This window comes from Acomys russatus, chromosome 2 (genome assembly GCF_903995435.1).
Source record: "Acomys russatus chromosome 2, mAcoRus1.1, whole genome shotgun sequence".
In the NCBI taxonomy this organism is placed as follows: Eukaryota; Metazoa; Chordata; class Mammalia; order Rodentia; family Muridae; genus Acomys; species Acomys russatus.
Window position 1 is genome coordinate 17,175,469 of NC_067138.1, and position 23,364 is coordinate 17,198,832.

General features: G+C 43.1%; 1 protein-coding gene across 2 annotated transcripts in view; it reads right to left on the reverse strand.

Moving 5' to 3' along the window:
• Positions 1-22,892, reverse strand: part of Ly96 (lymphocyte antigen 96) — a 29,195-nt gene extending 6,303 nt beyond the window's left edge. Inside the window, exons 1-3 of one of the 2 annotated variants that reach the window (XM_051158627.1) lie at positions 22,687-22,890; positions 18,273-18,362; positions 10,993-11,121 (exon numbers count right to left, since the gene is read on the reverse strand). In XM_051158627.1, the coding sequence (XP_051014584.1) occupies positions 10,993-11,121; positions 18,273-18,362; positions 22,687-22,798 (331 nt within the window). In that variant the 5' untranslated portion in view covers positions 22,799-22,890. Of the gene's footprint in view, positions 1-10,992; positions 11,122-18,272; positions 18,363-22,686 lie in introns of both variants that reach the window. The other variant, XM_051158636.1, reaches the window with a different exon arrangement.
• Between the last annotated feature and the right edge of the window lie 472 nt (positions 22,893-23,364).

The window sequence follows — 23,364 nt, forward strand, 5'->3', positions numbered from 1 at the left end:
GTAGAGGAAAGAGGAAAGGAAATGGCTGAGACCTGGGGGCTTGAGCAGGAAACCAGAAGGGACAGCTAGGCTTTTCTCCTGAGGCTACGCGAGCGCTAAGCAGGTCAGGCGACAGTCTTAGGCTATCCTGCCAGCAGGCTTCTTTGTCAAGGGTCTGTCTTGGGAAGAGCCTGTCTTGGTCAGTTGTTGCTCTCTGCTTTGCTAGGGCATTAGCTAGAAGCCTCTGAGGACACTAAAGCAGCCAGAAAAGATACAAGATAGGCCAGAGAAAAGATAGAAGGCCGTCTCTGTTCCCTCTCTACTCTTCCAGACGGTGTCCACACAGACTACCCATGGTCCCAGACCAGCTCTCTCTCAGCAACACTGAAGACAGGAGGACCCAAGCATCAGATGGTGCGTAAACTGAATAACATCTCCCCGAAAGATGTGTGGCAACTTTAATTCCAACAGACCATGAGCTTAACCTTATTCAGAGCAAAGTGCCTGCAAATCGAGCTAAAATGAGGTCACTGTGGTTATATGCCCTTTATCTTTAGAAGGAATTGGGGCCAGGGGTCTGGATGCTGAAGCATACAAAAGGAAGACAATGTGAAGAGATAAGAAGGAAATGACTATCTGTGAAATAGGAAGCACCTAAGGCCACCAGAAACCGAGAGTGGGCTGGAATGACCCTCCTGAAACCTTCTGAGGGAACCTGACCCTGCTGGCCCCTGACAGAAGACTCTGTCCTCTAAATCTCTATTTCTCTAAGCCACCACTTAGTGGAACTTAGCTTTAGCAGCCTTGTACCCAAGATTACAGTAACAAGGCTAGAAGATTTATTGAGTTTAGTAAGCCTTGAAATAAACATTTATTTATGCATAAATGTGATTTTTGAAAAGAACAAGAGGAGAAGGTGGTAAGTGGTAAAATTGTAAATTTTATTTTATTTTTACTTGCCATATTTTCTAAATATCATATCCTAAAGATGTAACAAGAAAAAGGAAAGTGACTTTCAGGAATAGACACGTAGAACTTGAAATTTTGAATCTTTGACTTTTGGGGTCTCCTGATCCATAAGCACGGGTTGCTTTTTGTTTCTGTTTTTGTTTTTCAGGGTTTATTTTTATGTGCATTGGTGGGTTTTGCTGTTCTTGTGGTTTTGTTCATTTTGTCGGTTAGTTTTGGTTTTTCAAGACAGAGCTTCTCTGTGTAATAGGCCTGGCTGTCTGGGAACTTTCTTTGTAGACCAGGTTGGCCTCAAATTCACAGAGATCCACCTGCCTCTGCCTCTCTGAGTGCTGGGATTACAGGTATGTACCACCTTATCCAGCTGCATTGGTGTTTCGTTTTATTTCAGGATTTATTTTATGTTCATTGGTGTTTTGCCTGCATGTATGTCTGTGTGAAGGTACCATACCCTCTGGAACTGGAGTTACATGCAGTTGTGAGCTGCCATGTGGGTGCTGGGAATCAAACCTGGGTCTTCTAGATAAGCAGCCAGTGCTCTTTTTTTTTTTATTTTTAAATTTTATTTTATTAATTTATTCTTATTACATCTCAATGGTTATCCCATCCCTTATATCCTCCCATTCCTCCCTCCCTCCCATTTTCCCCTCCCCTATGTCTGTGACTGAGGGGACTTCCTCCCCCTTTATATGCTCATGGGGTATCAATTCTCAATAGAGGAATATCAAATGGCTGAGAAACACTTAAAGAAATGCTCAACCTCCTTAGTCATCAGGGAAATGCAAATCAAAACAACTCTGAGATTCCATCTTACACCCATCAGAATGGCTAAGATCAAAAATTCAAGTGACACCACATGCTGGCGAGGATGTGGGGAGAGAGGAACACTCCTTCATTGCTGGTGGGAATGCAAACTAGTACAGCCACTTTGGAAATCTATCTGGTGCTATCTCAGAAAAATGGAAATAGGGCTTCCTCAAGACCCAGCTATTCCACTCCTTGGAATATACCCAGAAGATGCTCCAGCACACAACAAGAAAATTTGCTCAACCATGTTCATAGCAGCCTTATTCATAATAGCCAGAACATGGAAACAGCCTAAGTGTCCCTCAGTAGAAGAGTGGATAAAGAAACTGTGGTACATATACACTATGGAATACTACTCAGCTATTAAAAACAAGGAATTCCCGAAATTTGTGGACAAATGGATTGAACTAGAAATTAGCATAATGAGTGAGTTAACCCAGAAGCAGAAAGAGTCAAATGGTATATACTCACTTATATCTGCATACTAGCCCAAGGGGCATGTCCCATGAAAATCTTCACTTACCAGGAAACTGGGACAGAGGGGAGGACATCCTATTGGGACTCTAGATGAGAGAAGCATGGGAGAATGGCAAAGGAGCCAGTGCTCTTAACCACTGAGCCATCTCCCTACTCCCCACATCAGAGCGTCTTAAACCATAATGTCCTAAGCTCCAGGCCCACATGCTCAGATGCTAGGTGGACATGTTTGTTTGAGTGTTCCAAAGTTATCCTGTGCTCAACATACTCGAACCAGAGCTTGTTATCTTTCTCCTTTAAAAATCTGTCCCTTCTTTGATACACATCACCTTGGATAATACTCTTTGAGATGTCTGACAACCAGCCCTCAAGTGCTTCTTGGCTTTACCTAATCTTTGTCTGCCACAGCAAGTGTCTCAGTGTAACCTGCCATTTCATTTCAGTCGCCCAGGATGTTCTTCCACTTCCTCGTCTCTGAGCCCAGGGATGCCATGGTTTCATCCCTAATGGTCTCTCACATAACCTCCTGGTTATTCTTCCTTCAGTGAGAGTTGCTCGTCATGGCCACCTCCTCCCATAAGAATACTGCTTATTTATAAAAATGGAAGTCTCGGCCAGGCGTAGTGGTGCACACCTTTAATCCCAGCACTCGGGAGACAGAGGCAAGCAGATCACTGTGAGTTCAAGGCCAGCCTAGTCTACAAATCGAGTCCAGGAGAGCCAAGGCTACACAGAGAAACCCTGTCTAAAAAAAAAAAAAAAAAAAAAGGAAGTCTTCATGGATCACCACTTCATTCTTACCATAGGATACAGGCCAACATTCTGCGTACAGCTTACACTCTCACCTCACCCCCTCTTGTCAGCTCATCTGCAGCAATCCTTTATAAGCATATTCTGATCTATAACAAGGAGAAAGGACGAACAGAAAGTGCTCCCCTGGTGTGGCCAGGTGGACTTGCATCTGCTCTTCCCTCTCCGGACTGTTCTTCCTCCTCACCCTCTGATGTTCTCAGATTGAACACACTAATGAAACACTCTGAAGATTTATATGTGTCTTCCTGGCACAAGTATTAGAGAACTACATAGATAAAACTAAGAGTATATAATTCTATTCATATTTGTGGCCTTCCTCTGTCTAGGACAGAGTGACTTTTTAGAGAAGTCACACACATAAATTATTTCTTAGGGAAAAAAAAAGAAGAAGAAATGGGGCCAGGTGTGGTGGTGCATGCCCTTAGTCCCAACACCCAGCAGAGGCAGGCAGATCCCTGTGAGTTAGTGGCTAGCCTGGTCTACAAAGAGTCCTAGGGCAGCCAAGGCTACACAGGGAAACCCTGTCTCAAAAAACAAAAATAAAAACAAACAATAAAAAAAGAAAGAAAGAAAAAGAAAAGAAATGAACAACTTAAAAAGCAAAGAAACAGGGGGCTGGAGAGATGGCTCAGTGGTTAAGAGTGCCACCTGCTCTTCCAGAAGTCCCGAGGTCAATTCCCAACAACCATACGGTAGCTCACAGCCATCTATAATGTTAGATGCCCTCTACAAAGAATGTTAGATTCTAGCCTACAAAGAAAGCTCCCAGACAGCCAGGGCTATTACACAGAGAACCCCTGTCTTGAAAAACCAAACCAACCAACAAAATAAACAAAACAGCAAGAACAACAAAACCTACCAATGCACATAAAAATTAATCCTAAAAACAGAAACAAAAATAAAAACAAAAGGCTGGGCATGGTGGCACATGCCTTTAATCCCAGCACTCGGGAGGCAGAGGCAGGCAGATCGCTGTGAGTTCAAGGCCAGCCTGGTCTACAAAGGGAGTCCAGGACAGCCACGGCTAACACAGAGAGACCCTGTCTCGAAAGAAAAACAAAAAACAAAAAACAAAACAACCCATTCTTATGTATCAGGAGACCCCAAATGTCTGATGCCCTCTTCTGCAGATAAAGCACTCAAATACAATAAATAAATAAATAAATAAATAAATAAATAAATAAATAAATCTTTTTTAAAAAACAAACTTGCACAGGGCGTGGTGACACACGCCTTTAATCCCAGAATCCCAGCACTCAGGAGGCAGAGGCAGGTGGATCACTGAATTCGAGGCCAGCCTGGCCTACAAAGAGAGTCCAGGACAGCCAAGGCTAACACAGAGAAACCCTGTCTCAAAATAAATAAATAAATAAATAAAAATTAAAAAAAAAAAAAAACAAGCTTGATACCCTATGAGCATATACAGGGGGAAGAGGGCCTCCTCAGTCACAGTCATAGGGGAGGGGAGTAAGGGGAAAGTGGGAGGGAGGGAGGAATGGGAGGATACAAGTGATAGGATAGCAATTGAGATATAATATGAATAAATTAATAAAATATATTAAAAACAAACAAACAAAAACAGTAGTGGAAAGGACGTTGATTTAAGGGAAAGCAATGGCACAGTGGGAGGACTGTGCCCCGAAAGTCAGGTAGACAGGCTGTTGCTACTTCTTCAGACTGCTGCTGACTCATCACTGGACCACAGACATCATTCCTTTAATTGCAAAACAGCAGGACGGTAAAATCAGGAACAAGAGAGGATTTCTACTCTGAGCATGAGAGTGGGCTTTTGTCGCCATGTGGGTTTCACTGCCCCCATTTTACCACTGAGGAAAATGAGGCTGAGCTATGGATCACCTCTGTACTACTGCTGAGTTGGAAAAGCTAAGGCACACACCCAGGTCTCTGTGGCCCCAAGCCACGCACACAAAGCCCACTCTGCACCCTACATGAGGCTTAGAAATGGGGTGAAAAGACTGGCTAGCAAGCTAGAAACCTCACATAGCTAGACCCCTGGTCATCTTAGACACTAAGTTTGTTTTGTTTTGTTTTTTCAGTTGTCCTCATAGAGCAGTAGTTCTCAGCCTGTGGGTTGTGACTCCTTTGGAGGTTGAATAACCCTTTCAAAAGAGCAGCATATCAGCTCCTGCATATCAGCTCCTGCATATCAGATGTTTACATTAGGATTTATAACTAACAAAATTACAGTTATGAAGTAGCATGAAACAAGTTTATGGTTGAGGGACACCACAACATGGGTCACAGCATTAGGAAGGTTAAGGACCACTGTCATAGAGCAAAGTATCGGCCTTTCGGGCAGGAAGTTTCACGCTTCTCTCATTTCATAAATTCTATATTCTTGTCTTGTCCCATCTATTCCTAATTTCTGTCATGCCACTAAATTTGATGCACGCATGTAAACTACCTTCCATCTTCTTCTAAATAAGACAGGTCTCAATTAGTTGGTAAAGAACTGTATGGAAAAAAAAAAACAAAATTCAAGAGCAAATTTTTAATGTTAATAGAAATTAAGTACAAGTTTTTAACCTAATTTTAAAGAACATCTTCATGCCGGGCATGGAGGCACACTCCTTTAATCCTAGCACTCAGGAGGCAGAGGCAGGCAGATTGCTAAGAGTCCATGGCCAGCTCCCTCTACACAGAGAAATTCAGGACAGCCAAGGATACATAGAGAGACACAGTCTCAAAACAAAAGAAAACCTTCAGCTTTATTTTTAAAGTTATAATGTTGGATACTAACACAAACAGATTAAACTGACTGTTATAATACTTATTTACTGTCACATGAGATATAAATTGGTTTGAAAAGCGGCTTGGGCTAGACAAACAAAAACTGTAAATATGTTCAAACTATTTAACTCAGAAGTCTCTGGAATATTCAAGTCTAAAATGTAAGAGAAACTATGCATAAGCCAGGCATGGTGGCACACGCCTTTAATCCCATACTCAGGAAGCAGACACAGACATCACTGTGAGTTCGAGGCCAGCCTGGTCTACAAAGAGAGTGCAGGATAGCCAAGGCTACACAGAGAAAGCCTGTCTTGAAAAACAAAAAATAAAAAAAAATAAAAAATAAAAATAAAGAGAGAGACTATACACAGAAATATATTCATGATTTGAGCGGGACCCCTGGGTCCAAATCTGCCTATCATAATGTTCTACTTGTAGGTTTCTAGGACCCTCTGGATCCTTCTACTTTGCTATTCTCCCATGCTTCTCTCATCTAGAGTCCCAAAAAGATGTCCTCCCCTCTGTCCCAGTTTCCTGGTAAGTGAAGGCATTCGTGGGACATGCCCCTTGGACTAATATGCAGATATAAGTGAGTATACACCATTTGAGTCTTTCTGCTTCTGGATTAACTCACTCATTATGATCATTTCTAGCTCAATCCACCAGCCAAGGACAATACAGGCGGTAAACTTTAAACCCCTACCCAGATCTAGCCAATGATCAGAACATTCTCCACAGTTGAATGGAGAGTGGGATATGACTTTCTCATGTACTCTGGTGCCTCACATTTGACCATGTCCCCTGGAGGGGGAGACCTGGTGGCACTCAAAGGAAGGACATCAGGTTGCCAAGAAGAGACTTGATACCCTATGAGCATATAAAGAGGGAGGTAATCACCCTCAGGAACAGTCATAGGGGAGGGGAATAAGGGGAAAATGGGAGGGAGGGAAGAATGGGAGGATACAAGGGATGGGATAACCATTGAGATGTAACAAGAATAAATTAATAAAAAAGAAAAAAAGAGAAAGAAATATATTCATGGCATTGTTGTTAGGATTTGACTATCAAATGTCGTCACGCAGGCTCGTGTGTTTGAATACTTGGTGCCCAGTTGATGGTGGTGTTTCAGGAGGTGGGGAGCACTGGGGCCTAGCTGGAGACTCTCTTGGGGGTTCGGCCTCCCCCACTTCCCGTCTGATCTGCCTGTATGTGAATGAACACTTGTTGGCCATCTCCTGCTGCCATACCTCCCCAGCATGATGGAATGTACCCTCAGATCCTGAGCCAAAATAACCTTTCTTCTTTCTCTTTATGTGTCTGAGTATTCCGCCTGCATGTATACACACACAGGGCATGCATGCATATACACACAGGGCGTGCATGAATGGTGTCCAAGGAGGTCAGAAGAGGGTGGGTGTTTCAGAGAGCTGTGAGCTGCCAGGTGGGTGTTGGGACTAGAACCTCGGTCCTCTAGAAGAGCAGCAGGTGCTCTTATCCGCTGAGCCATCTCCCCAGCCCTCACCTTTCTTCTCTTAACATTGTCTTTTGTCAAGTATTTGATTACAACAATGAGAAAAGCAGTTAGAAGAAAATTAAATATTAAGTAAAGACAGAGCATATTCACCTGAGAGTGGGAGACATAGACATCCCAGAAAAGAGCCCCAATTGGTGGGCCAGCACCAAGTGGTCAGCCCTGAAGTCATACACATTCAAGTAACATTATACATATTGTGCAGGTTGTATCTGTATACTTAGGAGTGTATGGTGTGTTTGTGCGTATACCATAACAAAAAAAGAAGTCATAAATTTGAGAGAGAGTGGGGTGGGGAGCTGCATAGGGAGGGGTGGAACAAAGAAAGGGATGGAGGGAACAGTATAATATTAATTTGCAAAAAAGAAAGGTTTGAAAAAACAGGAAAAGTAGCTCACTGTTGGCCTGGAAGCAAGGCAGCAAATAGCATCCCCCTGTAGTCTCTGTTTCATCTCCATCCCATCTTCCTGCCTTGAGCTCCTGTGTTAGCTGCCCTCAGTGTTGGGTTATAAGCTGGAAACTGAGATTTTCCTTCCCAGGGTGATTTTGGTTGGTGCTTTGACACAGAAAGCAAGCTAGGACAAGCTTGTCTCCATTCAATAAGGACAAGAGTGTTAAAAATCACTAGATGACTATGGTGAAGGACACCAAAAAGATACTTTATAAAACAGTCCTCCATGGGGCTGGAGAGATGGCTCAGAGGTTAAGGGCACTGACTTCTCTTCCAGAGGTCTTGAGTTCAATTCCCAGTAACCACATGGTGGCTCACAACCACCTGTAATGTGCTCTAATGATCTCTTCTGGCGGGCTGCATACATGCAGGCAGAGCACTGTATACATAATAATAAATAAATAAATCTTTTTTAAAAAGCGTCCTCCACAAATTAAGAAATGTTTTATGAAAAATTTCACCCTTATTTTAATATTCAGTTTTAAGTCATAAATACAGTGTAAAAATAAATGTGAAATATTGCCTAGAAATATAAATACATACAAATAAAAACACAAGAAGAAAATGTTCCAAATTTTGTTTTAGAAATATGAACTTAGCCTCTAATCCCAGCACTTGGGAGGCAGAGGAGGTGGATCAACATAAGTTCAAGACCATCCTGGTCTACAAAGTGAGTCTGGGACAGCCAAGGCTACACAGAGAAATCCTAGCTCAAAAAACCAAAATACAAAAAAGAAAAAAAAAAAGAAATGTGAATTTGCCAGGTGGTGGTGGCACAGGTCTTTAATCCCAGCACTTGGAAGGCAGAGGCAGGCAGATTTCTGAGTTCAAGGCCAGCCTGGTCTACAAAAACAGTTCCAGTACATCCAGTACAGGCTTAAGAGACCTTTAAGTTCCTAAATTATGAATGTTACGATTCTGTTAATAGTCCCAAGGCTGACAAGACTAAATAAATCTGTCAGTGGTAGAATACTTGCTTAGCTTGTATAACATCCTTATTTCAATCTCCAAGGTAGGCCCTCCAAGCAAAACCAGTCTATCTGGATATGGTAGCATGCACGTACTTCTAGCACTTTAGAAGCAGAGGCAGGCATGTGAGGTCTAGGGCAGTCTGAGCCACATAGAAAGACCCTGTCTGAAAGATAACAACAACAACAAAAAGGGAGATGGAGGCCTGAAAATAAGGGAGTTCAAAGCCACCCTTGACTACATAAAAGGGGTTTAATACCATCTAGAAATAAAATGGCATTCTTCCTCAAAAGTCAATAAAGGTGGTAATAATAACAACAATTCCAAGATTCAAATAAAGAGGAGAAATCGTTAAAGAAACCAATAAAAGTGCAGAGCAAAATCAACAACTTCCTACTGAAAGCCATATATGTGATGCTTAGAAAAAGACATCCAAGTCAGGAATGGAGGCACATGCCTTTAATCCCAGCACTCAGGAGGCAAAGGCAGGAGGATCGCTGTCAGTTCAAGGCCAACCTGGTCTACAAAGTGAATCCAGGACAGCCAAAGCTACACAGAAAGACACTGTCTTGAAAAACAAACCAAACAAACAAACAAAAAAACAAAACCAGAAAACAAAAAACAAAAACCAGAAAAAGACATCTGAGAGTAGACATGAAATCTTTACCTTAAAAGGTGAAACTGTAATGTTCCTCCAATCGCACCCATGCTGCACCGTCTTAACATCTGCATCCATGCTGCACCATCTTAGTAACAGCACCCATGCTGCACCATCTTAGTAACAGCACCCATGCTGCACCGTCTTAGTAACAGCACCCATGCTGCACCGTCTTAGTAACAGCACCCATGCTGCACCATCTTAGTACCAGCACCCATGCGGCACCATCTTAGTATCAGCACCCATGCTGCACCATCTTAGTAACAGCACCCATGCTGCACCATCTTAGTAACAGCACCCATGCTGCACCATCTTAGTAACAGCACCCATGCTGCACCATCTTAGTATCAGCACCCATGCTGCACCATCTTAGTAACAGCACCCATGCTGCACCATCTTAGTAACAGCACCCATGCTGCACCATCTTAGTAACAGCACCCATGCTGCACCGTCTTAGTAACAGCACCCATGCTGCACCATCTTAGTAACAGCACCCATGCTGCACCGTCTTAGTAACAGCACCCATGCTGCACCATCTTAGTATCAGCACCCATGCAGCACCGTCTTAGTAACAGCACCCATGCTGCACCATCTTAGCATCTTAGTATCAGCACCCATGCTGCACCATCTTAGTAACAGCACCCATGATGCACCATCTTAGTAACAGCACCCATGCTGCACCATCTTAGTATCAGCACCCATGCTGCACCATCTTAGTATCAGCACCCATGCTGCACCATCTTAGTACAGCACCCATGCTGCACCATCTTAGTAACAGCACCCATGCTGCACCATCTTAGTATCAGCACCCATGCTGCACCATCTTAGTAACAGCACCCATGCTGCACCATCTTAGTATCAGCACCCATGCTGCACCATCTTAGTAACAGCACCCATGCTGCACCATCTTAGTATCAGCACCCATGCTGCACCATCTTAGTATCAGCACCCATGCTGCACCATCTTAGTATCAGCACCCATGCTGCACCATCTTAGTAACAGCACCCATGCTGCACCATCTTAGTAGCAGCACCCATGCAGCACCGTCTTAGTAACAGCACCCATGCAGCACCATCTTAGTAACAGCACCCATGCTGCACCATCTTAGTAACAGCACCCATGCTGCACCATCTTAGTAACAGCACCCATGCTGCACCATCTTAGTAGCAGCACCCATGCAGCACCGTCTTAGTAACAGCACCCATGCTGCACCATCTTAGTAACAGCACCCATGCTGCACCGTCTTAGTAACAGCACCCATGCTGCACCATTTTAGTAACAGCACCCATGCTGCACCCTCTTAGTAACAGCACCCATGCTGCACCATCTTAGTATCAGCACCCATGCTGCACCATCTTAGTATCAGCACCCATGCTGCACCATCTTAGCATCAGCATCCATGCTGCACTGTCTTAGTAACAGCATGGGAACACAGCTGTAAAGTATCTATGCCTCAAACGGTAAAACTTTGGAGGGAACCCAAGCTTTACTATTAGTAAAGAAGTTCCCTATTGTAGGGTTCCTTGTCCTCACAGCCTCATAAAGAATTATGGTCTGTTCTATCAGTAGCACAGGTCAAATACTTACCTCCCTTCAGAGCTTTGCAGAAAGAGTAACTATCGTCATATCCGCTGCAAATAACTTCCTTGCGCTTCGGCACCTCTAAGGAGTTGACATTGATGGAGAGGTTCAAATATAACTTTTTTAAGTCTCTCCCTTTGAAAGAAAAAAAATCCCATTAAATCCCTCCAGTAAGGTGCTTTTCTATTCAGAGTCCATTCTGTGCTCTTGGTGTGCCTCATGCTCTTTTCCTGCACTGCTTTCTTTGATCACCATGGCTGCCTATAAAGCATTAATATCCTTATTCCAAAGATAAAATGAACGCTCTAAGAAGGCAACTTTGTAGCAAAATTGATTGTTCCACAGTGATAGCTATGTAAAATATGCCCCCCAAAACCAAAACCTCCTAAAAAACAAAAGATAGAAATACTCAGAACTTGATCATGAACACTGGCCAAGTCATAAGATCTTTAGTTTTGGTAAGCTCGCCCAGGAAATTCAAAAGAGAGGAAGACAGGCAGGATAATCAGCTCATCAGCTTCTGGAGTTTGGCTGAACATTTTCTAAAGAAGAGAATGGAAGAGCATGAGTGGCGGTACATCCCTTTATTTCATGCCAGCACTACCTTTGAGGCAGAGGCAGGCGGATCTCACTGAGCGCAAGGCCTTTGGCCTTGCACATGGCCGTGGTCGTGTTATCAGCAAGGGTCATGGCAGTGTACCACCTCCGAGGCTTAGCTGCTCAAGGACAGCAATATGAGTGTTAGAGTAGGCTGAGGAACATGGCAGCCATGAGGAAACAAAGGGAAGTGGTTTAGAGCTTGCCTAAGACAGCTCCAGGCACTGCCAGAAATAATACTGGAGAGACTTATTACACAGATGTGCTTGTCATTTATTTCCTCTGTACAAAGACTCACTAGTAAGCCTGAGAAGTACCAAAAGATATAATTCTCCTTCCCACTCAATTTTTGACTCAAGCTTATAAATATAGCTCTTATTAAATTTAGGTAGAAATAGAACCATAAAAGTAAGCCTGGTTTTGGCCAGGCATGGTGGTGCATGCCTTTAGTCCCAGTACTCAGGAGGCAGAGGCAGGTGGATCACTGTGAGTTTGAGCCTGGTCTACAAAGCGAGCGAGGATAGGCAGAGCTGCACACAGAAACCCTCTCTCAAAAAAAAAAAAAAAAAAAAAAAAGCACCCTGGTTTTATAAGTGAGCTCCATACTTCATAGAGATTATAGTAAATTCTAGGGATCATAATTGTGGAGCACTATAAAAAATTACTAAATAGTTATCTTGTTACTGAATTAGTATGGTTTATTAAGTGATATTGAGTGTATAACAAACATATATGTGGCAGCTATGAAGGTATACACTCAAATATCCTGGTAAAGAAACTGTTGTAGGGGCTAGAGAGATGGCTCAGAGGCTAAGAGCACTGCCTGCTCCTCCAAAGGTCCTGAGTTCAATTCCCAGCAACCACGTGGTGGCTCACAACCATCTATAATAAGATCTGGTGCCTCTTCTGACGTGCAGACATATATGCAGCAAAGACACTTAATAAATAAATAACTCTTTTTTAAAAATGTTGTAAGAAGCATAGTTGGCAGACAACCCATTACTCCAGAACCTTAGATCTATTTCACCCTCAACTACAGGCCTTACACTTGGACAAGCTTATTCTGAAATGATAAAACACTTCAAATGTCCTTCAGACAGGGTGTTCTTATAATTCTTGAAGTGACTGATTGTTAATTTTTTATTAATTTATTCAGATTACATCTCAATTGTTATCCCCTTACTTGTCTCCTCCCATTCCTCCCTCCCTCCCTCTTTCACCCTATTCCCCTCCCCTAGGTCTGTGACAGAGGGGCCCTCTTCCCCTACCATATGGTCACAGCCTCTCAAGTCTCATCTTGGTAGCCTGCCTATTCCTTCTCTGAGTGCCACCAGGCCTCCCCACCAAGGGGAAGTGGTCAAATAAATTAAACACCTCCAAACCAAATAACCCAATTAAGAAATGGGGCTCAGAATTAAACAGAGAATCCTCAACAGAGGAATATCGAACGGCTGAGAAACACTTAAATGTTCAATGTCCTTAATCATCAGAGAAATGCAAATCAAAACAACTCTGAGATTCCATCTTACACCCATCAAAATGACTAAGATCAAAAACTCAAGTGATGGGGCTGGAGAGATGGTTCAGAGATTAAGAATACTGTCTGTTCTTCCAGAGGTCCTGAGTTCAATTCCCAGCCACCACGTGGTGGCTCACAACCATCTATAATGAGTTCTGGTGCCCTCTTCTGGTGTACAGACATACATTCAGGCAAAACATTGCATAAATAATAAATAAATAAATATTTTTTAAAAACTCAAGTGACAGCACATGCTGTCAAGGATGTAGAGAAAGGGGAACACTCATTCATTGCTGGTGGGAGTGCAAACTTGTACAACCACTTTGGAAATCAATCTGGCGCTTTCTCAGAAAACGAGAATAGGGCTACCTCAAGACCCAGCTATTCCACTCCTTGGAATATACCCGTTGATTTTTTAAAATATTTATTTATTTAATGTATATGAGTACTCTGTTTGCATGTACACCTGCACCCCAGAAAAGGGCATCAGACAACATTATAGATGGTTGTGAGCCACCATGTGGCTGCACGGAATTGAACTCAGGACCTCTGAAAGAGCAGCCAGTGCTTTTAACCCCTAAGCCATCCAGCCCCTGACTGTTGATTTTGAGACAGGGTCTCACTATGTATCTTTGACTGTCCTGGAACTCACTCTTTAGACTAAGTTGGTCTTGAACTCAACAGAGCTCCACCTGCCTCTTTGCCCCAGGGCTGGAATCAAGGGAGAATACTACCACACCCAGCTTCATTTTCAACTGCCCTTTTTTTCTTATAAACTGAAGGTCTACAATCTGAGGAAAAGTGAATGTTACTTTAAGCTTATCTACATGATACTGGGCATAGTGGGACAGACACATAATCCCAGCACTTGGGAGTCAGAGACAGAAAGATCACCACAAGGCCAGGGCCAATTTGGGTTATGTAGTAATTTTTTGTTGCTGCTGGTGGTGGTTTTTTGGTTTTTGGTGTTGGGAGTTTTATTTGGTTGTTTGTTTTTTTGAGACAGGGTTTCTCTGTGTAGCCTTGGCTGTTCTGAAACTCACTCTGTAGACCAGAATGGCCTTGAACTCACATAGATCCATCTGCCTCTGCATCCCCAAGTGCTGGGATTTCAAGCATGCGCCACCATGCCCGGCTCACTTTATAGTAATTTTGTTGTTGTTGTTGTTGTTGTTGTTGTTGTTGTTGTTGTTGTTTAATACAAGGTACCCTGGACTCACTTTGTAGACCAGGCTGGCCTCAAACTCAGAGATCTGTCTGCCTCTGCTTCTGCCTCTGCCTCCAAGTGTGTAGTAAAATTTACATAGTCTGGACTACACAGTGACTGACCCCCTGTCTCATAAAGCATAAGAGAAGAGAACAACAATGAAACCTTGTTATCAGGGGCTATAGAGATGACTCAGTGGTAAGAGTGCTCTTCCAAAGACCCAAGTTCAGTTCCCAGCATCCACATTGGGCAGCTCACACCAACTCATCTGTAACTCTATTTCCATGGATCCTAACGCTATGCTCTGGCCTTCATAGGCACCCACATATATGGCAAACACAGAGAGAGATATACACACATACACATAAGTAAAATAATAAAAATATTTTCTTAAATCTTGTTATTTACATAGTATCACTTTGCTACATACTTTGTAAAGTATAAAACATGCTCCAAGTCTATGCTAAAATGGAGACCATAGTGCTAAAGATTAGAATTCATTTCCTAGGATCCAGTTGTGGTGGTTCATGACTTTAAACTCAGTACTTGTAAGGCAGAGGCAGGCCAGTCTGTGTGTGTATGAGGCCAGCCTGGTCTATATAGTGAGTTCCAGGATAGCCAGCACTACATAATGAGACCCTTTCCTCGCCAAGAAAAAAGAAGGAGGAGCGGGGGGGAGGAGGAGGAAGAGGAAGAGGAGGAGGAAGAGGAGGAAGAGGAAGAGGAGGAGCAGAAGAAGGAGGAGGAAGAGGAGGAAGAGGAGGAGGGGGAGGAGGAGGAGGCGGAGAAGAAGAAAAAGAAGAAGAAGAAGAAAAAGAAGAAGAAGAAGAAGAAGAAGAAGAAGAAGAAGAAGAAGAAGAAGAAGAAGAAGAAGAAGAAGAAGAAGGCGGCAGCCGCCCAGGACTTAGAGGAAGCAAGCAGGGTTGGCTGGCTTGTGGAAGAGGATGAGAGTTTGTATTTTCCCAGAACTACCACAGCCTTCACACACTAAGAATGAAACACAGAGGGGAGAGCCAGATAGAACCAAAGCAAATACATTGCCTTCTCTCATCCCATCACCACTATATTTTTTTCTAGAAATCCTCCCTCCTACATGCTAGAGACTGAATTGAAGGCATCACACATGCTAGGATACATCCCCAAAAGAGATCATCTTTAAGAATAAAAGGTTCTGGGGCTGGAGAGATGACTTAGAAATTAATAGAACTTTGCTACTCAGGTTTGATTCTTAGTAGCCACATGATTGTTCATAACTATCAGTAACTCCAGCTTCTGGGGATCCAATGCCTTTTTATGATCTTTTCAGGTACCAGGCAGGCCTGTGGTACACACACACACACACACACACACACACACACACACACCCCACAATAAAATAAAAGAAGTAAGTCTGAAAATAAAGTATTAAGAAAACAAAAAACAAAAAAACACCCGGGTGGTAGTGGCACACTCCTTTAATCCCAGCACTCGGGAGGCAGAAGCAGATGGATCACTGTGAGTTCAAGGCCAGCCTTGTCTACAAAGGGAGTCCAGGGCAGCCAAGGCTACACAGAGAGACTCTGTTTCAGAGAAAAAAAGTTGGATGCTAGTAGCATACTCCTTTAATTCCAGCACTGGAGAGACAGAGTCAGACAGATCTCTGTGAGGTTGAGGCCAGCCTGATCTAAGAGTGAGTTCTAGGACAGCCAAAAAGTAAGCTCGGTTTTGTTTTGTTCCCAAGTGTGGGATGTGAAACAACTTGTGTGATGTTTGCCCACTGGAAACACACTTGTAAGAGGGCACATGATGTTTGTCCAATAGAAGAGGAACTGCCTCATGTGAGGCATGGTCTTTGGCAGCTGATAAACATCCTAGTACAGACTATGAGAGGAGATAAATATGAGGCCAAAAACCAGAGGCTTGGCTTTTTGGCTTTTGCATCAATTCATATCACTTGGCTGTTTATTGCTCTGCTTCAAGATGCTTCTAAAGAGAGACACTCCAGAGAAGACTTCGAAGAGAATGCTGTGTTTGCTGTTGCTCCCACTACTGCTCATTTCTGTTGCTGGGTTTGCTGCTGGAATCCTGATGACAAAGACTGAAATTGCCCCAAGGAGTCTAAAAAAGGTCTACTTAACCTGTCCCTAGGTTACTTCTTTCTCTCCCATCTAGGGTAAGTGGGTTGAAAGGAAATAGAGGTATTTTTAAAAACCCCAACTAAAGTACTTAAAAGATCAAAACCTAAGAGCTGGGCATGGTGGCCCACACCTGTAATCCCATCACTTGGGAAGCAGAGGCAGGCAGATTTCTGTGAGTTCGAGGCTAGCCTGGTCTACAAAGCGAGTCCAGGGCAGCCAGGACTACAAGAGAAACCCTGTCTGGAAAAATCAAAACAAACAAACAAACAAAAAAAGCAAAGCCTACAAGTATTTTAAAAAAGAAAGATCATTCAGTGTTTAACAGTGCTTGCTGCACTTAAGAGAACTGGGGTTGGGTTTCCAGAACCTGTATTAGGTAGTTCAGAACATTCTGTAACTCCAGTTCCAAGAAAGCCAAGACCATCTTACCTTCTTCTGGCCTCCTCTGTCTCTCTCTCTCTCTCTCTCTCTCTCTGTCTCTCTCTCTCTCTCTCTCTCTGTCTCTCTCTCTCTCTCTCTCTCCCCCCTCTCCCCTCAACAAATGTATGCAGAGGAATAGGGAGGGACAGAGGGTGATGAAGGGAATAAAAAAATAAAAATAATTTTTAAAATCTGGCTTGCTTACACCCAGATTTTCCACTGGAAACTCAATGGTTAACAGAGGCAGAGGCAGGCACATCTCTGTGAGTTTGAGGCCAGCCTTGTCTACAAAGTGAATTCAGGACAGCCTGTCTCGAAAAACAACAACAGCAAAAAGACAAAGGGCACCTATTATTAGAAAGTTGAAGTTGTGCCATTTCTACCCTATATCCTTGGAAAACCCTCCATATGACTCTGAGTTGCTCTCGAATGCAGCAAAAATGACAAAGTATCTCTTCCTTGATCGAGTCATATAATATTGTTTTGTCTTGTTATCTTTTGCCAGTTTTTTGTTTTGTTGATTGTTGGTTTTTCTTTTCTTTCTTCCTTTTTTTTTTAAGATTTATTTATTTATTATGTATAGTGTTCTGCCTGCATGTACACCTGCATGCCAGAAGGTATCATTAGATCACATTATAGATGGTTGTGAGCCACCATGTGGTTGCCAGGAAGTGAACTCAGGACCTCTGGAAGAGCAGACAGAGCTCTTAACCTCTGAGCCATTCCTCCAGCCAGTTAGTTGATTTTTCAAGACAGGATTTCTCTAGGTAGCCTTGGCTGTCCTGAATTCACTTTGTAGACAAGACTGGCCTGGAACTCACAGAGATCCACCTGCCTCTGCCTCCCTGAGTGCTGGGATGGCAGTCGTGTGCCACCACACTGGGCTTCCTTTGCCAGTTTTGATTAAGGAAGCAGCTATAGTAATGAGGCCCATTTAGCCAATAGCTAGAATCCAGAAACTGAATACTGCCAACAATCACATGAGCTTAGATGTAGATCTTTCCACAGTAGGCCCCAAACCTGCTCAAACCTTCATTATAGGTGGGTGTGGTGGCCACACCTTTAATTCCAGAACTTGGGAGGCAGAGGTAGGCAGATCTCTGTAAGTTTGAGACCAGCCTGGTCTACAAAGAGAGTCCAGACAAACCAAGGCTAAACAGAGAAACCCTGCCTGGAAAAACAAAAACAAAACCCCCCAAAACCTTGATTATAGCTTTGTGAGGGACCCTGAATGATATGAGTAAGCCATGCCCAGACTACCATCCCACAAAGACAATAGTTATGTACTGTGTGCAGCCACTAGACTGAGTATGGTAACTTATAATACAGCAGGAGATAACAAACACAAATATATTTTGAACAGAATTATTCTGGTTGAATTCCTAGAGCCCTTTAGCTGACTACAAAAATGAAAGTTTGTACTTACTTGGAATGAACTTAATATGCAAAAATCCAATGGTTCCTCTCAATGATATACAGGGTTCCGAACTAACAGAAATAGGGAATTTCATGTTATCTAAAAGGAATAAGGAAAATGTTAGCACATCATTATAAATAACTTTCAATAAATATAGCATTCTGAACATCAGCCCCCCCCCAAATGTTTCTGTACTACATTAATATAATGAGAGCAATTGAAGATTGTTAAAAATCTCTCTCTCCCGAGGAGTGATAGTTGCCGCATGAGTCACATGAGGACCTAGGTTAATCCCCCCAAGTTCAAACTCCATTTGTGAAAGCCAAAAAGTAATGAAAAGACTCCAGTGCCTGCAACAGTCCATCTCTGCTCACCAGCATTGCTAGGAAGACTCAGGACATCCTCTCTTCAGAGTGCCATACCCCAGGACAACCATACAATTAGAAAGCAGCTTCCAAACTCCCACTTTAACAAAAAACAAAAAAGCAAAACAAATAAACAAACAAACAAAAACCAAAGCTGGGTACAGTGGCACACACCTATAATCCCAGCACTCGGGAGGCAGAGGCAGGCAGATTACTGTGAGTTCGAGGCCAGCCTGGTCTACAAAGGGAATCCAGGACAGCCAAAGCTACACAGAGAAACCCTGTCTTGAAAAACAAAATGAAATAAAACAAACAAACAAAACAACAACAACAACAACAAAAACTCAAAACCAAACTCCCATTTTACCTAGGATACCATGCTTGGTACCCTGGCCTTTCCAAGCCAGCTCCCCAAAAGATTAACTTCTAGGCTGCGCATCTTGGTGATCTGATAGTCTGGCACAGTTTAGTTCCACGGGAAAGGAGGGAAGCAGTGATCTGAGCTGATAGATCCTACGGCCTGGTTCTCCCCTCTGCTCTATCCCTAATGCTGAGTTCTGATGAGCGTGGATGATGCAATCTACCTACCCGTAGCACAAGACGTTGTTCAAATTGGTGGGTGCCTGTTCAAAATAAATTCAAGTTGGGTGAGGGATGCAGATCGCTGTTAAAATACACGCCTGGCCATACACAGTTTAGGCCCCAGCAGCACTAAATAAATACATATATGAAATGTAAATTACTAAATTCAAATGAGTCAGCCAGACTATAAAAAAACTATTTGTTTGTTCATTTTTATTTTGTGAGATCTTACTCTCTAGCCCAGGCTGGCCTAGCACTTACTATGTAGACCAGGCTGGCCTCAAAATTGTAATACTCCACCTACCTAGACCTCATGAATGCTAGAAGTAGAAGCATGAAACACCATGCCCAGCCCAAGTAGGACTTTTTGATGGGCCAGATGTGGTGGCGTATGCCACCCTTAGCACTCCAGAGTCTGAGATGGAAGAATATCCATTAATTTTAAGGCTAGTCCGCGCTAGCCTGCACTACAGAGTGAGTTCTAGGGCAGCTTGGGTTACACTGAAACCCAGCTTCAAAAACAAACAACAAAAGCCCGGGGAAGTGGCTCACACTTTTAATCCCAGCATTCAGGAGGCAGAGGCAGGTAGATCTTTGTGAGTTCTAGGCCAGCCTGGTCTACAAAAAGAGTCCAGGACAAACAAGGCTACACAGAGAAACTCTATCTCGAAAAATCAAAACCAAAACCAAACAAACAAAATGTCCCACTTATTAATGCTATCACAGCAACAAATAGATTTGGACATGATTTGGCAGAGAAAACACATTCAACAACCATAGTGCCTCCTCAGCAAGCCAAGAAGAATCCAAATATTCCAAAATCAGTATAAAGTAAATGTTTCTTGGTTTTGGGGGGTTTGTTTATTTGTTTGTTTTGTTTTTGTTTGTTGGTTGGTTGGTTGTTGATTTGTTAGTTTGGGTTGGTTTGCTTTTGGTTTTTTGAGACAGGGTTTCTCTGTGTAGCCTTGGCAGTCCTGGACTTGCTTTGTAGACCAGGCTGGCCTGGAACTCAAGAGATCTGCGTGCCTCTGCCTCCTGAGTGCTGAAATGTTTCCTGTTAAAGCTCCCTAAGCTAGTGATTTGTTAAGGCAAGCCAAATAACTAAGCCTGCCCGGATAAGAATTTATCTCTTATTTTTCTTGAAAATGTCCTTACAGTCAGGACTGACTTAGATGTCACTGTCACAAACACTTGCACACTGACTGATTCCAGGGGAATTGATGCTTTCTGTAGGGAGGTATTTTTGTCTAAGTGGACTCTGAGAGGATTGATAATGCTCTGTTATAGCAGTCTGCAGGGTTAGAAGGTAGACAGCCCCTGTTGCCTTGTGTCAGGGTCTTCCAGGGAAGGTAGGGAAGGCCCACAGGATTTACAGAACAAAGAATCAGGCTCTACCTCAGAAAGCCTCATCAAAAGACAAGGGAAGGCAAGTGTGTGCCAGATGTGGGAGCCTATGCCTTTAATGCAATCGCTCAGGAGGCAGAAGCAGGCAGGTCTCTATGAGTTTAAGACTACCTCGTCAAAGTTCCAGGACAGTCAGAGGTACATAGAGAGAGTATATCTCAAAAAAATAACCAAGCAAGGACAAAAGAGGTAGAAGTGTTACTAAAAGAGTAAAGCTTGGGCTGGAGAGTTGGCTCAGTGGTTAAGAGCGCTGTCTGCTCTTCCAAAGGTCCCGGGTTCGATTCCCAGCACCCACATGGCAGCTCACAACTGTCTGTAATTCCAAGATCTGACACCCTCACACCAATGCACATAAATTTAAAAATTAAAATAAAAATATTAAAAAAAAAGAGTAAAGCTAAATAATATTTATTATGCATGGCTATTAGGTATATCACCATGTAGTACCAAAAGAAGTAGACTAGGAACTGACTGTACAGAGGGCTCTGGTCAAGAGCACTGGCAGGGGATCCAGATTCAATTCCCAGCACCCACATCACAGAGCTCAAAGTAGCCTGTATCTGCAGTTCCAGAAAATCTGATGCCCTTGTCTGGCTTCTTTGGGCACTAGCATATTCACATATATACATACACACAGGAATACACACACACACACACACACACACACACACACACACACACACACACTAAAATAAATTGACAAAATAGGGACCTTCCCACTGGCTCAGAGTGCTTCACAAGCCAGTCCTCCAAAAGAACCAATTGGAAAATGCTGTGACTGCCATGTGGTGGTGGAGTATGCTGCCTTTAATCCTAGTACCTGGGAGGCTGTGAGTTTGAGGCCAGCCTGGTCTAGAAAGTGAGTCCAGGACAGCCAAGGATACACAGAGAAACCCTATCTGGAAAAAAAAAAAAAAAAAAAGAAGAAGAAAAAAAAAACAAAAAGAAAAGAAAAAAGGAAAAGGCTTCTTTACCAGGGAACTCCTCCTCAGTACTTTGGGAGTTTACAAAGTACATTTATAAAGTCCTTGCTCCCTTCCAGATGACCAGGCTACAATCCTGCTTTCAAAGGGCTGGCATTTTGGAAGGCATCACTTTCTAACCATCCAGATATTGCTAGAGGGGGCAGAAAATGGGCAACCAAGCAAGTAATCAACAGAAAGAGAAAACAAATCAAAACAACTATCAAGCCCTGTGCTACATCTTCAGATCCCAGGCAACTATCTGTTAATGAGAAGTTGTGGGGTGCCAACAGCATTAGCTATGATCCAATAGCATTAGAGTTTAGCTCAAGTTTAAAAATATTTTTAAAATATCTGCAGTTCCAGAGGGGTTGAGGCAACAGAGAGCAGGAGGTTGAGGCCAGCATAGGCTGTTTAAGTTCAGGGCAGCCTGTTACAGAACAAGGCTCTATCTCAAAAACATGCAAATAACTCAAAGGTACATCAGGAGACCCTGTCTCAAAACATATTTTTAAATAGAGTAATAATAATAATAATAATTACTGCATAAATCCAAAATCATTATTTTGAACTCTAAAACCACTTTCATTTTTCAAGTAAAAAAAAAAAAAAGTGAGGCTGAGACTAAATACTTTGCTCAAGATCACACAGTTGGTAAGGAAGAGAAAATGCTTCCAAGAGACCTCTAGGACCACTGGGTGTGGTCCTAGAAACCGGTAGCAGCTATGTTTCTGCCTTCTGTGTCCGGGCTGGGAGCAAACAGTTCTATTAGATCTGAGAAGAACCTGAAACTGGGCTCTGTGTGGAAAGAGCTGACCGCAGACAGCAACAGAAGCGCACAGAGGTTTTGTTTTGTTTTTTGTTTTTTTTAATCAGAGATGGGGGCCTTGAGAGCGGGAGGAAAAAAATCCGCACCCGGAAGTGGTCGGCATTGCTCCACCCACCCCCCCCCCACCCCTCCACACCCCTCCCCCACCCGAGGCCGCCGCAGCCACACAGCTGGAACAGCAGAGGCGCATTCCTGCCTGCGCTCCAGCTTTGGGCTCTGTGAAAACTTTCTCTCAAAATAGATGGCTGGCGCAGCAGTTATTTGTTGCCGTTGTCACTTACCACAGTAACTGTAGGAAAGAGTTGCATCGGAGGAGTTGCAGATCCACTGCTGCTCCTCAGGTTCAGTCAATATGGGAGAAAGCAGCGTAGAAAAGAGAATAAATGGCAACATGATTAAATATCTACAACACTTTAAACAAGGAAGATCATCGGACTTCACAATAATGAGGAAAGATTTAACTTAGTCACCAGTCATGTGATTTCGAAGTTCCCACTCAACTGTTTCCTCCTTTTATTTGCATGTGTGTGCATTTGTTTTCCTTTCTGAGCACTTCCTGCAAGAGAGGGAAAAAAATTACCTAGAATATACTGACAGGAAACTCTGTTTTAAAAGAAAGAGGCAAGCGGATCGCTGTGAGGAGGGAGGGAGGGAAGGAGAGAGAGGGGGAGAGAGAGAGAGAGAGAGAGAGAGAGAGAGAGAGAGAGAGAGAGAGAGAGAGAGAGAGAGAGAGAGAGAGAGAGAGAGAACTGAGAAAAAAAGTCCACTGGTCATAGTGGCACACGTCTTTAAACCCAACGCTTGGCAGGTGGATCTCTGTTACTTCAAGGCAGCGTGCTCTAGTGAGTTCAAAAACAGCCAGGGCTACATAGTAAAAGCAAGAGTCCCAATAATAAAATGTGATTGTTTTGCTCTGGCGTGTATTTCGTTTCAAGACTCTATTTTAGAAAAATGTATAT